We start from the raw sequence: 16,340 nt of genomic DNA, 5'->3' as shown, positions 1-16,340 counted from the left end.
AAATAGACAATCCCCCCCCCCCCCCCCCTTCATTTTAAGATTAAGCTGCCCTTTAATGTACTTCAACAGGAAACCTGTTTTTTTTTTTAATTCTTTTCAAATAAGTAGTTCATCCATCTTTTCCCAGTTAACCTCTACTCTCCTTCCTGTCTTGCATACCACCAGCTTGAGCAGAGGTGGAATTTGATGAAACACCACCACCATGTGGTGACTCCTGTATAATATCTTGTTTTTTTAATAAGCTTGTGATGGCATTTGTTGAATTGTTTACAGTGTGTATGCTCTGTAATGTGTCACAGGTATTCGGTATCAAATGACAGTGAAAACTGGATGTTTTTAGCTAGTAGTGGTGAAGAGTACATTTAATTAAGTACAAATCTGATGTAGTTGAGTGCTCCAATTTTTTGCTACCATTAATTCCATTTCTTTCATAAAAATTATTCTACATTTTGTAATATTTCAGCATTGTTTTGCATAATAACATGATCAGAACATGATCAAATTAAAAAAAAAATGTCTTAAAGCAATCACTTAAGGATAAATCAGCACTACTGCAATCAGTTATACTTACACAAACCTCCCACTAGCAATGACCTGGAAAGTTCAACAACCTTTTGTTATAAATACAAAGAGTTAAAGTACAAATCTTTAAAACTAATATTCCAGTTTGTATAAAAACTGTAGTACACTACACTATAAAAGCACTTAATCGCATTCCAATTTTACTGAAATTTTCAGTGTATATATATATATATATATATATATATATATATATATATATATATATATATATATATATATATATATATATATATATATATATATATACACACACACACACTATCTCATTACACCACTGTATTATGAAGCTTTGTGTTATTTGATTACTGGATCATTATCACTGAAGCATAATCACTTGAGCAGTGCATTACATGGCTGATGGGAAGCTAATTTCAGCTGATTTATGTGATCAGTGTACTGCAGTCTTTTGTGGTATATCAATTTTGCTAGTTTGGGTTTAACAAGAAGAGTCACAAACTGTAGCTATATTACTGGTGGGCAGTGTATGGTTGATTCTCACTGTAAACCAGTGAGCCCGTCTAGCCTCCATTACACAACCACAGAGAGATTATCACACCTGCCTGTCTATAGTACTAGAGTTCTTATCATCCTGCTGACTGTGCTCCTGTTTCCTAATTCATTTACATTATCTACTTACACTTGCACGATTAGTGTGTGGACACACATCCAATCACATCCACCTGGCCCAGATAAAACTTTATTCTATTGGCTCTTGATCTTGCCCCTCAGTGAGAAAGGCGTTTCGCATTTAGAATGTGTCAGGGGTCATGCCCCTTGCTGACCTGGATTACCACAGCCTCCTGCAGCAATCTCATGAGCTGCCAAATATAGCCTGTGCCTGGGATAGTTTCTGGAGTGAAGGCCTAGGCTGAGCTGCCCTAACCCAGTCTGAGGATATTGGGAAGAGGCTCCTTTGTAGCACAGACACACTGGAAGCAAAATTGTATTGTGTCATTACAGGAATTTCTGAAGTCACAAAAACAGAAGCAAAAGGATGTGTGGCAGTGATTCATTTTAGAATAAACATGTCAAGGAAATGCAGGTGAAGTAAAGCTCAGTCAATTTATTGATTTATGGAAAATATATCACATCTTTCCATATTGGACATACCTTCAGAAATTAACAGTCCAATAATCATTTACCGCCAAAACATCTGACTCAAAGTTAACCAATTAGAACGCCTCAAACAGAACAGTATACTAAGTTTCACACATTGAGGAAATCACAAGATTCCCCAGCTTAAATTTAGCCAACTTCAAGAACCTAACACTGAAACCAACTGCACATCTAAAGCTGAATTCATTGCTACAAACCCTTTTCATCCCCATATGAAAGTCCCACTCAAAAAGCCTCAATGAAACACATCACCCCCCACCACAAGCAGTATTTGTCAGTATACAGTATATGTAATCTGTTTAATAAAACAGCAAGCTGACTGAAGTTTGAATCACTGGACTATAAATTGAAGATCAGACACCAACAAGGACGAGAAATGAGTGAAACATGAGTTGTTATAGCAGCAGCAACAGTGATGTCTTTTTCCTTTTTTTTTTTTCTGAAACAACCACATGGTTTATACCAAAGTGCAAATATGTTGAACTGCATGTATTTTTATATTATATTAAGTAGAGTTATTATATTCTAAAGAACTACAGGTCTTGCAAGGAGGTTGAGGCTTTTTTTTTTTCTTTTTTAAAGAGTATTATGGCACATTTCAAAACCAAAGAGAAAACATGTCACAGGTCATTTACTACAACAATAGGCATTGCAAATTTAACGATACACTTATATAGATATATTTTGTGACCAAAGTTCGTCAGCAATACATTAATATTTGAGAACACATTTATAAAGCGTTACATCAATATTGCATCATCAGGATATCTGTTTGCAGAACAAATGTATTAACTGCAGTCCTCCAAGTGTGTTTTCACAATAATCATCCTGAAGCAATTCAACACACTCCTGCCTCCAATCAGTGCTGCAGGCAACGTAAAGCCCACGATTCAAAACAAGACAAAATAACATCCAACTGAGGAAAAACAAAACAAAATTTCAGTCCCTCGTTCTCGTCCGAACTCTTCAAGGTATAAGAATGCTCATCTCCAGCAGAGCACCAATAAACACCCTACGTTGCAACTATTTGCTCCTGCAATAATCAATAGTGACACAAATTTTACAGATATATAGCTATATATTTATGTATATACCTCCAGTGTGTACACAATCCGACCACTACCTCTGATAAGATCAGAGCCTCCTTGTTGTCACGAGAGACAGTCACAGAAAGGGTGCATGCAAGAAGAGTACTCAATTCAGTATTTGGAGAATCACCACTGGTGCAAGAGAGTCGATTTTCTTTGTTCAAGACTATCAGGTAAGAATTGAAAAGCCAACTTCTCTACATGAACTGTGGCATAGGTTCCTATCCCTCTGCTTTTACAGTGTTGCTCTTTCCTCTAAATTAATCAGGAGCTGGGTGACTCAGCAGAATCTTGGTCTGAAGTACTGGGGGCTTTGGCCCTCTTAAAGCTTGGTCCATTAACTTCTCTAGGGATTATTCTGTTCTGGTGGTGTTGATGAAACAGATACCTTAGAAGTAGCTGGATGTACTGAAGCACAATTTGCAAACTGTTTAGATAAGTGATTTTTTTTTTTTGGGTGGGGAGGGGAGTGTGTGTAAATTTATCATTTTAGAATTGTTCTTTTTTTTGGTATATTTGACAGTGATCTTAGAGAACAAGCAACATTAAAAGAAATTTTAAATTTCTCTTCACTTGGCCGTCATCATCTGGACAAACTCTGTAAAAAAAAAAAAAAAAAAAAGAAGAAGAAAAAAAGCAACACTTGAACTTACATTCAACAATGAACAAATATTTTAGTAAACAGATGAAAAAAAATTAGTGCAGAGTAAAACCAAACACAGAAAATGTAGATCTTTACATTTGCAAACCCACAAAAAGCAAGGTGGGTGGGTTTGGTTGTAGGCTAATAAACAACATCTCACCCTCATAGTTGACCTGACCGTCTCCATCAATATCGGCCTCGCGTATCATCTCGTCCACTTCTTCATCAGTGAGCTTCTCACCCAAGTTGGTCATGACGTGCCGTAGCTCTGCTGCACTGATGTAGCCGTTCCCATCCTTTAATTAACCAAAATGGAGGTTCGGGAAACAAAAAACAAACAGTTCAAGACACACTCTTCATACGTTCAGGAATTTCAGTGGGACTTAACCTTTTTTTGTCTAGCCATCACCATGGATATAAGTGACATAAAAAGTTATTTGTGGCGAATATGGAAAGAGTTTCTACTTTTACTGAATGGTGTAATTAAATATTTTCTACTCCTACTTTACCTTGTCAAAGACTCTGAAGGCTTCTCTGATCTCCTCCTCACTGTCCGTATCTTTCATCTTCCTGGCCATCATTGTTAGAAACTCAGGAAAGTCAATTGTACCATTACCTTAATAAAGTAAAACAAAACAAAAGTAGATCACAAACTAAAAAGAAGTTAATGCTATCAAGTAATTTACATGAAAAAGAAAAACTGAAAATCAAATCAAGATAATGTAACTTAGTCCAGCAAGTATGAAAGAAAATATACACCTCATTTTTATTAATTACAAGCCGTGACGACAAGAACAGACTAGTCAGTCTGCAGAGACACTTCTTTACAGACAACAAAAACAAATTATTTTATCTTAGACATCAGAATCTGCATTTATTGCCAACCAATAAATTATCTCGTGGCAAGAGACAATTTTGGCATGAAGAGCTTTCTTAAAAGTATTGTTATTTCAAGCTTATGTGTAACTTTTTTGTGCATTTTAGTTTGATCTCACCATCAGCATCCACCTCATTGATCATGTCCTGCAGCTCAGCCTCTGTAGGGTTCTGTCCCAGAGAGCGCATGACAGTCCCAAGCTCCTTGGTAGTAATTGTACCATCGCCGTCCTTGTCAAACAGCGAGAACGCCTCCTTGAACTCTGAATGTTTACAGAAATAAAACTGTGTTAGAATGAAGACTGAATCCAATTAAGACCCTTTTTTTTTTTTAATCTTTGAAGTGGTATAAGGAATTAAAAACAAAAAACAGAACAACATACATTTAGACAAAACTGTCAGTGCATTTGCAACAGCTGGGACACCGAACAGATGACCCCTGATAAGTAAAACAGCATAGGCTGCATATAAAGCACTGTTGCTTTAATAAATGTGGACATGAAAGCATTTCACATTGATTTCTAGGACACTTGACTCGAAACCCTGCTGCTTCTCATTACCCAGGGTCTGATTTTACACCTAGGGAATGCAATTATCTAGTTAATAGTATAGGACCATAATTAGCGTACAATCCCATAGACCTCAGGTTTGTTTAATCTCCGAGTCAGCCTAGTTTCTGAGGTTTGTTGGAGAAATAAGGTGCTGCTAAACTTAAAACAAGCCAAACATGGTTAAGGTATGCACTCACCAGCAATCTGCTCCTCAGTCAGTTGATCGGCCTGTTGAAAAAGGAAAAAAAAAAAAAAACACTGATAAAACACTGATGTTCCATCATGGAAATAATTTCTTTCGCAATCTTTTAAGTGATAATTTATAATTCTTAAATTACAGATAGAATTCAAGAAAGAATTTTTATGGTGAGTTCATCTGACATTATGACTATGCAAATGCAATGTAAGTCTAATGCAACAGCTGTTTCTTATAATTCTTGAAAAGCAATGACTACATAGTCACATGTTAAATACCACTTCTGGGTTGATGGGACTTAAAATCATAAAACAATCCTATCTATCTATATATTATATTACACAGGCGCGCGCACACACACAAACACACACATGCACAGAGAACTTCGGGCAGGCAAACTGGGGAACACCTGCAGTAGGCTCCACTGTGTACACAATGCAAACAGATCTGCCAATGCAAATGCAATTTAGACAAACTAATTCAAAACAGACTGTGGTGTTATCTGGCAGCTGGACCCAGCCATTACCTATGACCTAGATAAAACTAGAAGAGCATAAAAAGCCCTGTTGTAAATTTACTCGTTATTTAAGGTTTGTTCATTTGTATTGGACAATGTAAAATGTAAGACTCGTTGCATTATCAGTGTAAAGTTGCAGAACAGGATAAACTAATACTGCGTTCAGAGGGTAGAGCGACACATTTACCTTTTTTTAAAAAATTGAGTTATTTTAGTATTTTCAATTTATATTTAAAAAAAAAATTATAAATGATTATTTACAAACTTGCCATGCTAACGTCTGTGAGGAAATGTCAACCATACCTACTGGGATTAAATTGTTTGTGACACTTTTACTTATACATAAATAATAAACCAGTAAATAAATAAAATAAGGAATTTACACTCATAATACACAAATAAATTTTTCAAGTTCATCAGAGACATAATTTTGCCCTCCATGTGAAGTCTTATCAGGCCTGTCCAAGTCAGTCAACATGCTCACTTCAGGCTGAGAAAGTGTGATGAGGGACGAGTATAAATACTCCACAGCCCGAAATACACACGCCTGCTATAATTAGTGAGACACGAACAGGGCCGCCAATGTAGCACACTAAATATCACCGCAACTAACCACCTCCTTGAGTAGTTTTTTTTTTTTTTTTAAGATGTTAGATTCAGTTCAAAAATGTCAAACTAACTCCTCTGACAACTGTTGCTTTGAGAGTGCTATCTGCTTTGTGTACTCCTTCAGGATGACTGTCGGATAACTGGGAAATAACTGCTGCATAAAACAAACCATTAAAGTGTACAACAATTTAGCACTGACACTAATTCAGTGATGAGGATAAGCTGATAATGCTATATTGTAATACAGCCTAAGGAGTCACTGTGGATTTGCTCTAGAGCTAATGCCTCAGATAAACAAACATGTTGTCTTTACTGTGTTCACGTGCTCTTGCAACACAGATAATGGCCAAATGAGTTTGCCTTTTCAAAACCAAATAGATTAAAGCTAGCATTTCTGTAGCTTGTGGTGGTGGTGGTAATGCCATGCGATCAAGTCAATTTCAATGAGTCACCCTGTTTGGGGGGAGGAGGGGGGGGGGGGGAGCAAGGCAGACTGCAGAGTATCCAGTCTGTTCACTGCCAACCAATCCAATTCGGTGTTCTTGAAGCAAGCAGTGTCTGGATCAGAGCAGAGCACAACTGGAGGATTTATACAGCTGTTGTAAAAAAGTACCCATGCCTTTCAACTCATCAGTACACCAGAGAGCATGTCATATATTTTTATATTGACAATAGTTGTCTAAAGTGCAGGCAGCATAATCATATTTGCAAATCGTGTTTGAGCAACATGCGATTTTGTAGCTGTCCAAGTTTCCTTACTTGGCAAAGACTGTAAGGGACCATGCGTCTGGTCTCTTACATTACGCAGAAGAACAACAGAAGATAAATGATAAGACAAAGTGGCAGATCTACATATGTCGTGCTATAATAGGAGCTTATTAAAATAGTTCCCATTTTGGAGGGTGCACTGCGGGTCCTGATCGTCCGACTGCACCATGCATGGTTTGGTTCAATGCGGGGGGAAGGGAATCGGGAAAGGAGGGGTGGAAAAGAGGATCATTCAGCAGGAGCAGAATGCGGTTCAACGTTATGGCGCAATACGTAACGCTGTAGATGGTGTCATGGTTATACTGAATATATTCCCAAAATGTTGCAAGGTCGTTGTTGGACGCTATGCAATTTGACAAACAAGTGTTGCTACCTGTGAGCTGTATTCTTATGTAACCACAATCGGTGGCGAATATCCCCCCTGTTGCGCATGTCTAAGTACATTAAAAACACCCTGGTGATGTAGCTAACACCGACAATGCCCGTGCTGCAGCACCTTATGTGGCATGTCAAAAATGACAGCTACCAGGAGATCTGCTGTCTTTCCTGCAAGATTAACGAGATGGGTAAAGATCACATTCACACTGGACGGTCTATTTTTACACAGCACCTTCACCGCCACCACGCCCACTCTCGAGTCCAAGCGAACCAAAAAATAAATAAAAACGCCGCAAACGTGCGTCCAAAAACGGAACCACATTATCCACAATCACTCCGCTAATCAGCCAAATGAATGGTGTTAGATTACAGCATTAAAAAGGCCGCCCGTGTCCTCTCGCACTACGGCGTGTGCGCTGCGCAGTCGACAGACACTAATAAATAAAATTTTTCTCTCTCTTCTTGCTCGTCAGCTGTTAAGTACACAGAAAATCACCGATTATGAATTGCCAAAAATTGACACAATCATAAGAAAGCAGCGCTGTATGCACGTCAGGTGTGGGATTTCCTGCAGTTTTACAATGCCCGTGTGAAGTTTAGCAATACTTTAACACAACTAAAAGATATGCTTTAATGCTTTAGACTATATGCCATTGCGATTATATTATTACAGTGTCACATGAGGACATTTCAGTGAAACAGCGTAAACGATTCATAGCTAAGGCTAGCTAGCTTACGTTAGCTAGCTTGCACTCACCATTGTCCCGTTGACTTTTCAAGTTCCTTGAAGAAGAAAAAAATCTCAATTAAGGGTGATGTATTTTACTTAAATGTGGATCAATTACTCAAACAGAGCGATTAAATTAAACCGGACCTACACTGGAACAAATGTTTCGGGAAATCTAGGGTGTAGTGCAGACTGTATCCCTGTGTTGCAGCAGAGTTACCCGAAAACCTAGACCCAGCGACGAGCTCTACCACAGTTTGACAACTGTGTATCCCTCCGCCACTGTCCTGCACATCTTTGGTCCCACTTGTCGAAATACAAAATCACTACGATTATGAAGCTCTTTCCATTGCGGTAAACATTCACTGTTTATTGACTAATAATTATTTGATACTTAACAAGGAGCAAAAGCACAATTCTCACTGGTCTATAAAATCGAAACCGCGCAAAGATACTAGCCCTAATACCACCGTCTCATTAACACAGTCTATGGGAGATAAAAGTGCCCAAACGAACACATAACTACAATTGCAGGACATTGTCTGTCCCACCCATGGATGCGAAAATAATCCATGCACAAAACAGTAAAATATACATTTGTTGTGCAAACTTGAGGCCTGTCCTGAGACCAAATGTAAACCTAGTTATTGAAAAAGTGGTTCCAAAATATTATTTCAAATACCAAAAAAGAATTTGACCCCCCCACCCCACCCCCACCCCAAATGACATTCCTCTTTGTCCCAGCTTCTCGATAATCAAGCTGCACATCAGTTCAAAATCCACATTTTTGTTTTTGTTTTGATTTTGTCAGTAAATTTCTCATAACGGTTACACCAGTTTATTTGACATAAACATATTTTAAAGAACAGTACAGTACTGCAAGTTGTGTCCTGTTTACAAAACCCATTTAGCCTGGAAAAGGAAGAAATGAAACAGTGAGTGACACGACAAAAAGGAAGTGACATGTTTGAGTCATGATAACACCATGGGCAGACAAAAGGTCACTCCTCTTTGACATATTTTGTATTTTTCCAGTTTTTTCTGACTACATTAAGTGTGTCACTCTAACCAACCCTGTTACCCAGATTATCAAAAGAAGACCATTTTAAAGTTTCCTTCCTTTATTTATATAACTACATTTATCTTTGACTTTCACAATCCATTACTTTCCACAGCTTGCATCTTCTTCTGAGAAAATACTAATGCTTGCACTGATTTGCTACCCCGTTACTGTACGTATAAAACAGATATTGCACACTTGTCTAAAACATATAAAATATTACTAAGCAACATTTCTGTGGTCCTTAGTATTTATTTGTCACAGTTATTTCACAATGTGCATATAAAAGTAATATTATATGTCACTCAGCCATGTTAACTTGTGCAACCCTGTAACTCTATTTTTAACTCTGCTACCACATCATTTTTAATAAAATAATCCAAAATGTTTTTTCTGATCTCACAGAAAAAAAACATCTTTGGAATAGTTTGAATTATTATATGATAGTGAATTTGAGCAAAGATTTAAAAATATTGAAATTCCAAAAAGAAAAAAAAAGCGTGACTATTAAAAATTTGAAGGTCTTATCTGAAATTGAATGAATACTCATGACAGTTTAACTTCATGGCCAAGAATTTGCTAAACAATATTTTAAAAATCTAATTATTCAGGTTCTGGAGTATTGGTGACAGAGTTACACCAAGTGTAGCACACAGCAGCTAACATATCTATATATATCTATATCTATATCTGTATCTATATCTATATATCTATATCTATATATCTATATCTATATATCTATATCTATATCTATATATATATATATATATATATATATATATATATATATATATATATATATATATATATAAAATATTTGAAGCCTAAATTGTTTTTTAAATTTTCCTGAGATCAAGATTAAAAACAATGTGTGCGCAGCTTGAATTATCACCACATACTATTAATAGGTCATTTTATCACTGGGTCATTAGATTATAGCTGTTTTAGTGGTATTTGTTTCTGAAACACATCCTTAGCAAATTTAGTGTGTGCTGCAGGCACATAATAATAATAATAATAATAATAATAATAATAATAATAATAATAATAATAATAATAATAATAATAATAATAATAATAATAATAATAATAATAATAATAATAATAATATTCTATGGTTAAAGCAGTTCAAATCTCTAAAATAATGATTAGGTGCTATCCAAAGAAGAAACCTCCTTGTGTATAATTGGCTATTTCAGGTCTAGTAATGTGGCCATACTGATGAAATTAATGAAGGCTCTGGTTGGTGATTAATAGTTCCAGAGCCAAAAAATGAAGCTAACATGAAGGGTCAAAAACAGCAGTTCCTCTAGTGGTGATATGAGGCTGACTCCAAAATCTTGATGGTCCTAATGCACTGCCACATTACAGCCTGGTATCCACAACAAGCAAACAAACAAAAACTAAATAAAAATGAAAAAAATTAATCCCCTTAAAGCAGTTTCCCTTTTCATAACAATTCTGGAGTCACTGAACTGGATCTTGCTCTTGGTTTCTTTTGGAATTATCTGACTGATATTGTGGCTTTCTGTGTAGTCAAAACATGTGTGCTTCAGTTCTGAGGGGAGATTAATGGCTTAGTGAGCTACGTTGAGCTTAAACTCAGAGTTTTCTGTGTCACAAAAGTGGCTCTCTTTTTACCTAGCTAAATTACTGCAGTGACCTGTGCTGAACACACAACCTGTTCAGGAGGAGCTTCTGTTTTGAGTTTTGGCTAAAAAACCCATAAGAGCCCACACATATTTGTCTTTTGAGGGAAATCTATTCAGAATTTAAAAAATCTTTTTAATTACAAACTTATTCAAAAAACCTTCCTCAACATGTGAAACTGTGACACCGGCATCACGGTGGGTTTTTATTGACTGTAAGTTCCACGTTTTCGCTGATTCTTTTATTTACAGCATGTTTTAAATGCAATATAGATTCTCTGCTGGGGGAATACACTGATCAGGCACAACATTATGACCACTCACTTGTGAAGTGATTAACACCGATTGTCTCTCTTGTTAGTGAGTGGGATATATGAGGGGGCATGAACATTTTGTCCTTAAAGTTGATGTGTTAGAAGCAGGAAAAATGGGCAAACATAATGGTTTGAGCAAATTCAACAATGGCCAAATATTGATGGCTAAATAACTGTGCTAGAGTATCTCCAGGTCAGGGTACCCATGCTGATCCCTATCCATTGACAAAAGTGACAACAATGGGCACGTGAGCATCAGGACTGGACCACAGAGCAATGGAAGAAGGTGCCCTGGCCCGATGAATCATGTTTTCTTTTACATCATATGGATGGCAGGGTGTGTGTGCCTTGATTACCTGGGAGACACATCTGACACTTGATGCGCTGTGAGAAGAAGGCAAGCAGGCAGAGGAAGTGAGATGCTTTGAGCAATGTTCCACTAGGAAACCTTGGGTCCTGCCATTCATGTGGATGCTACATGTACCACCTACATAAGCATTGTTGCAGGCCATGTACACTGTTTCAGGATAATGTGCCCTGTCACAAAGCAAAAATGGTTCAGGAATGGTTGGAGGAGCACAATAACGAGTTTAGCCTCCAAATTCCCCAGATCTCAATCCAATCGAGCACCTTTGGGATGTGCTGGACAAAAAAGTCTGATCCATGGAGGTCCCACCTCGCAACTTACAAGGCTTTAACATCTTAGTGCCAGATACCACAGCATACCTTCAGGCTTAACTTTACAATATAATACATAAAAATTAATTTCACGTTAATTTGCTGAAAAAAGTAAACAATTTCCATGTCTTTTTTATTAAGTTATGAGGCAGTAATATGAAATGTATGCAGTTTCAGAGCCCTAATGTCCAGCTCTAACCTTAGAAATAAGCAGCATCTAGTGGTAGGCTTAAGGCACTTCCACATAGCCTTCATTTTTCTGACCAGGAAACTTTTTAATACTGTCTATGAGTCCGACGAGATGACGCCTTGAGTAGGTAGAATACTGGTTGGTTGAAAAGCTGACTTGAACAGGAAATATCAAAAATCCAAAAGCAGCTTGAGAAGTTCTTTCTCTGATATGACTTTGTTCTTCTCTGCTGCAGGAGCTTAGCTGAAGGACCAACAGAAGCAGCATGAATGTGGATAAAAATAGCCTACAGACTGGCTGTTTTTCAAGAGGTTGTCCAGTGGTCCAGTTTTTGGGAGATCTTTGTAATTATTCATGTCAGCACTAATTCACAGGTCTTGGCACTGTGTGATGCAGCTATATAGATTAGCTAGTATTAGCTGATAACTTTACCTTTGGCTCTAAAACCCAAGAGGATGATGGTCATAAGGTTAGAACTGAGGCTTCAAAGTATGACTCCACAAACCAAAGGATAGATCCTTTGGTTTGTGGAAATGCTGGAGAACCTTGGGTTATTGGTGACCCAATCACAAAACACAACAGGCCAGTGGACTCTGAATCTTGTCAAAGATGACAATGTAGCAAGGCTGCTCTAGTTGTCCTGGCTCCCTCTCATATAGCTAGTATGCATGCTGTCAGACTACCATGGAAAACAAGAAAGCCATGTCGTTACAGGGACCAAGGATGATATTTCTTTTGTTTACGTTAAATGCTGCCTCATCAACAAAGCTCCTGAGGAACAAGTAAGCTTTCAACCTCAAAGACTCTCTACAGAAACAAAGTAGAGTACACACTGAAAGAGGAGAAGACTCGAGTGCTTCATACAATCTAAAATCTCATAGTTGTACATATTCTAAGCACTGATCTTTAACCCTGTCAGAATTTCTTTCAAAAGGGATTCAGTAGGCCCGTTACATCCTCAAGCTGTTCTTTCAGAGAAAGCGGTCGGCTGTAGAAATGCCGATAGCATTTATCGATCTAAATATGTGCCAGTCTTCAAATACTCTGCTTTGAACCTCTCTGAGAGCATTAAATTGGTGGTGATATGGATATTCACAAGCTTCTGCTTATGTGTCTCTGAAAACAGCCTCTGTCTCCACCATGTGGTCATCTTTCAGTCCTACAAAAACAGCAGTGATGGGATACTGTAACTGGAATTCTTTTTACAAAATAGGAGCATACGGTAACTCAGCATTTCTGTGATGCTTCTGTATATATTCAGTTAAATTAAATTTTATTTATATAGTGCCAAATCACAACAAACAGTTGCCTCAAGGCACTTTCTACCGTAAGGTAAAGACTACACAATAATTACAGAGAAAACCCAACGATCAAAACGGCAACCTGTGAGCAACCATTTAGTGACACAGGGAAGGAAAAGCCTAGGACTATTGCAGCTTAACTAAGGGGTGGATCAGGGTCACCTGATCCAGCTCTAACTATAAGCTTTATCAAAAAGGTAAGTTTTAAGCCTAATCTTAAAAATAGAGAGGGTGTCTGTCTGGGAGCTTATTCCACAGAAGACGGGCCTGAAAGCTGAAGGCTCTGCCTCCTATTCTACTCTTAAGTATCCTAGGAACTACAAGTAAGCCAACAGTCTGAGAGCAAAGTGCTCTATTGGGGTGATATGGTACTATGAAGTCTTTAAGATAAGATGGCGACTGATTATTCAAGACCTTGTATGCAAGAAGAAGAATTTACAATTCTATTCTGGATTTAACAGGGAGCCAATAAAGAGACGCCAGTCCCTGTCAGCACTCTGTCAGCACTCTGTCAGCACTCTGTCAGCACTCTGTCAGCATTTTGGATCAACTGAAGGCTTTTCGGAGAGCTTTTAGGACAGCTCGATAGTAATGAATTACAATGGTCAAGGCTAGTAATTCATGGATGAATTAGCTTTTCAGCATCACTCTGAGACAGGATGTTTGCAATTTTAAAGATATTGAGCAAATGCAAAAAAAGTGGTCCTACATGTCTGTTTAATATGTGCACTGAAGGGCAAATCCTTCACACATCCTTCTGCATCTATTGTTCCAAAATTAAGGGACCTGATCTAGGCCCCATTTATTTATCTATTGAAGATTCTGTTTGGTATGACAACAAATTTGACTCTTTAGATGTTTTCATCCAGCTGTTCAGTCCATTTGAATTGAACTCTGGTACAATTTCCCCCTTGGTGTGGTTTGTTTGTACTTTGTACAGATGTGAACACACACAAATCGGGCCAAACAACTGCACCCAGACCCTTTAGAGGAGGTGGTCTCAGCTCAATTTCCAGTTAACTCCACAGTGGATTATAGAATAGAATAGAATAGAATAGAATAGAATAGAATGCCTTTATTGTCATTATACAGGATGTACAATGAGATTGTACATCCTGAGATTACAATCTCATTGTACATCCTGTATAATGACAATAAAGGCATTATTTATGGTGTGAACATGATCCAACATCAATCCAATCCAAATAACAGGTACAAGTTTGAGCTAAACATTTTTCTGTAGCCCGGTAGCCATGGCTAACATTAGTTCAGAACACAGCACTGTTAGCCTGTAGTTACCTTTATTGCTCTCATCGCAGACACATGTGGGTAGTAAATGGACTGAACAGTCTCACATTGTTTTTAGTGACACATTTAGGTTTGCATGGAGTTTGCTTGGAGTGTTCCCCTTGTAAAAAGAAACTAAACCATGGGAAAAAGCCACAACGTTACAAACTCGTCAACTGTTTCAGACCAATGGTAAATGATCAATAGGTGTGAAAACACCTTAGTGTTTCCAACTCGAAAATTATATTCTGCTGTGCTGAGTTGAGTAAAAAATATTGATGGCTAGTGCTTTTTAAATGAACACCTGATGTAAGGTATGATATATGAAAGGGTTTAGCACTAATAGTTCTGTTTTGGTGTGGCACTATGGCTTTGAATTTTTAACTCATACTCATAAATCTGGTAAAAGTATGTAAGCAATCAAGAAGAGACACTGAAAAGGATAAGCGTCAGAAAATGGATGGATGGATGGATTTCAGTACAATGACACAGGGTATACAGTGTATTTTCTATATGTATACATCAGTGGCTAATTTTTAAAATGGGATTTACAAATACTCCAGCAGAGGGAAACGTTACTCTAGTATTGCCTACCCAGCAGCTAAAGCTGGCCAGCCAGAATGCTGACAGTGACACAGCATTCAGCACTTCATTAAAAATATGAAATCAAATATTAAGTTCCAAGAACAAACATCAGTGGCTAATTTTTAAAATGGGATTTACAAATACTCCAGCAGAGGGAAACGTTACTCTAGTATTGCCTACCCAGCAGCTAAAGCTGGCCAGCCAGAATGCTGACAGTGACACAGCATTCAGCACTTCATTAAAAATATGAAATCAAATATTAAGTTCCAAGAACAAATGGATAAAAAAAAAAAATCCAGCCATTTGTGACCTAAACTGCCATCCCACAACAATCAGCCTTTTGTTTATTTTTTATCCTGTTATAGATGGCAGATAGAGTCACATAGGATATCACCCAAACAATGATAAAAAAAAAAAGATTAAAATACAGTGGCTTTTAGTAGGCTTGCTTTTGTTTAACCACTAGTTACCTTGTTATTGTAGTAAACAGAGATTTGGTTATTTCCCCATTTCTTTCTTACTCACCAACGGAGCCTATAAAATACTGACAGGTGATTGACACAAGGGAGGTAAGTAATCTGAGAGATCTTCAGATGGATGATTGAACTGTCAGTCAAGTTAACAGCATTACTCCATCCATTCTCTTCCGTCTATCCTGTTCGGGGACGGGGATGTGTGTGTGTCTGTTTGCTGGAGCCTATCCCAGCTGTCATAGTGCAAAAGACAGGTCGCTAGCCTGTTACAGGGCACATCCAGACCTATGGGTAATTTTAGAATCACTAAGTAACCTAATCCTACTAAGTGCCCACGAAGACCCACACAGACACGGGTGGTCTTTGTGGGCAGATAGGATTAGCTGGTGGATTCAAACCCAGACCTTCTAGCTGTGAAGTAACTGTGCTGCCCCATTCTGATTCAGACCAATCAGCGTCCAGACAACATGGCTTTGTGCATGTTTTAGCTGTGACAAGTTTGTTTTTATATTGATCCTTACGGACGAGTCTGTGTAGCAATATGTCTAGTCAGTTGCTTATGGTGTGGTTGAAAGGGCATATTTTAATATCTGTTCATCTGTCAGGCCATGAATGTGTCTGCAATTTGTGCTTGCTTTGACGTATTTAAGTAATAATAAACACATGACAAGTATACTTGTACAGACTTGTGGTATTGGCTGTTTCCTTTCCTGTACAGCAGTAGATAGAATCCAGGTTAAATCATATAAAAC

At 37.7% G+C, this 16,340-nt stretch overlaps 1 protein-coding gene across 3 annotated transcripts; it reads right to left on the bottom strand.

The window, feature by feature from the left end:
- Positions 1-1,625: 1,625 nt before the first annotated feature.
- calm3a (calmodulin 3a (phosphorylase kinase, delta)) lies at positions 1,626-8,303 on the bottom strand. Of its 3 annotated transcripts, none has more exons than XM_030745387.1 (7): positions 8,203-8,303; positions 8,082-8,107; positions 5,054-5,084; positions 4,425-4,568; positions 3,939-4,045; positions 3,590-3,725; positions 3,356-3,384 (listed from the first exon to the last, which is right to left on the bottom strand). In XM_030745387.1, the coding sequence occupies exons 2-7, from the start codon at positions 8,082-8,084 to the stop codon at positions 3,356-3,358; spliced, it is 450 nt and encodes a 149-aa protein (XP_030601247.1). In that variant the 5' UTR covers positions 8,085-8,107; positions 8,203-8,303. The 3 variants fall into 3 exon arrangements, with proteins under 3 accessions (XP_030601246.1, XP_030601247.1, XP_030601248.1); XM_030745388.1 differs by having other exon boundaries at positions 8,199-8,286; XM_030745386.1 differs by having other exon boundaries at positions 1,626-3,384; positions 8,082-8,301.
- Positions 8,304-16,340: the final 8,037 nt, after the last annotated feature.

Source organism: Archocentrus centrarchus, chromosome 13 (genome assembly GCF_007364275.1).
Source record: "Archocentrus centrarchus isolate MPI-CPG fArcCen1 chromosome 13, fArcCen1, whole genome shotgun sequence".
NCBI lineage: Eukaryota > Metazoa > Chordata > Actinopteri > Cichliformes > Cichlidae > Archocentrus > Archocentrus centrarchus.
Note: the sequence above shows the minus strand (reverse complement) of the source record. Positions and strands in the feature narration are given on the sequence as shown.

What these genes read in the sequence shown, in the direction of transcription:
- calm3a (XM_030745387.1), bottom strand. An exon ending in CCTTCAGAGTCTTTGACAAG is followed by an intron (nt 3,726 to 3,938) that starts GTAAAGTAGGAG and finishes GGTTAATTAAAG; the next exon opens with GATGGGAACGGCTACATCAG. An exon ending in CGGTCAGGTCAACTATGAGG is followed by an intron (nt 3,385 to 3,589) that starts GTGAGATGTTGT and finishes TTTTTTTTACAG; the next exon opens with AGTTTGTCCAGATGATGACG.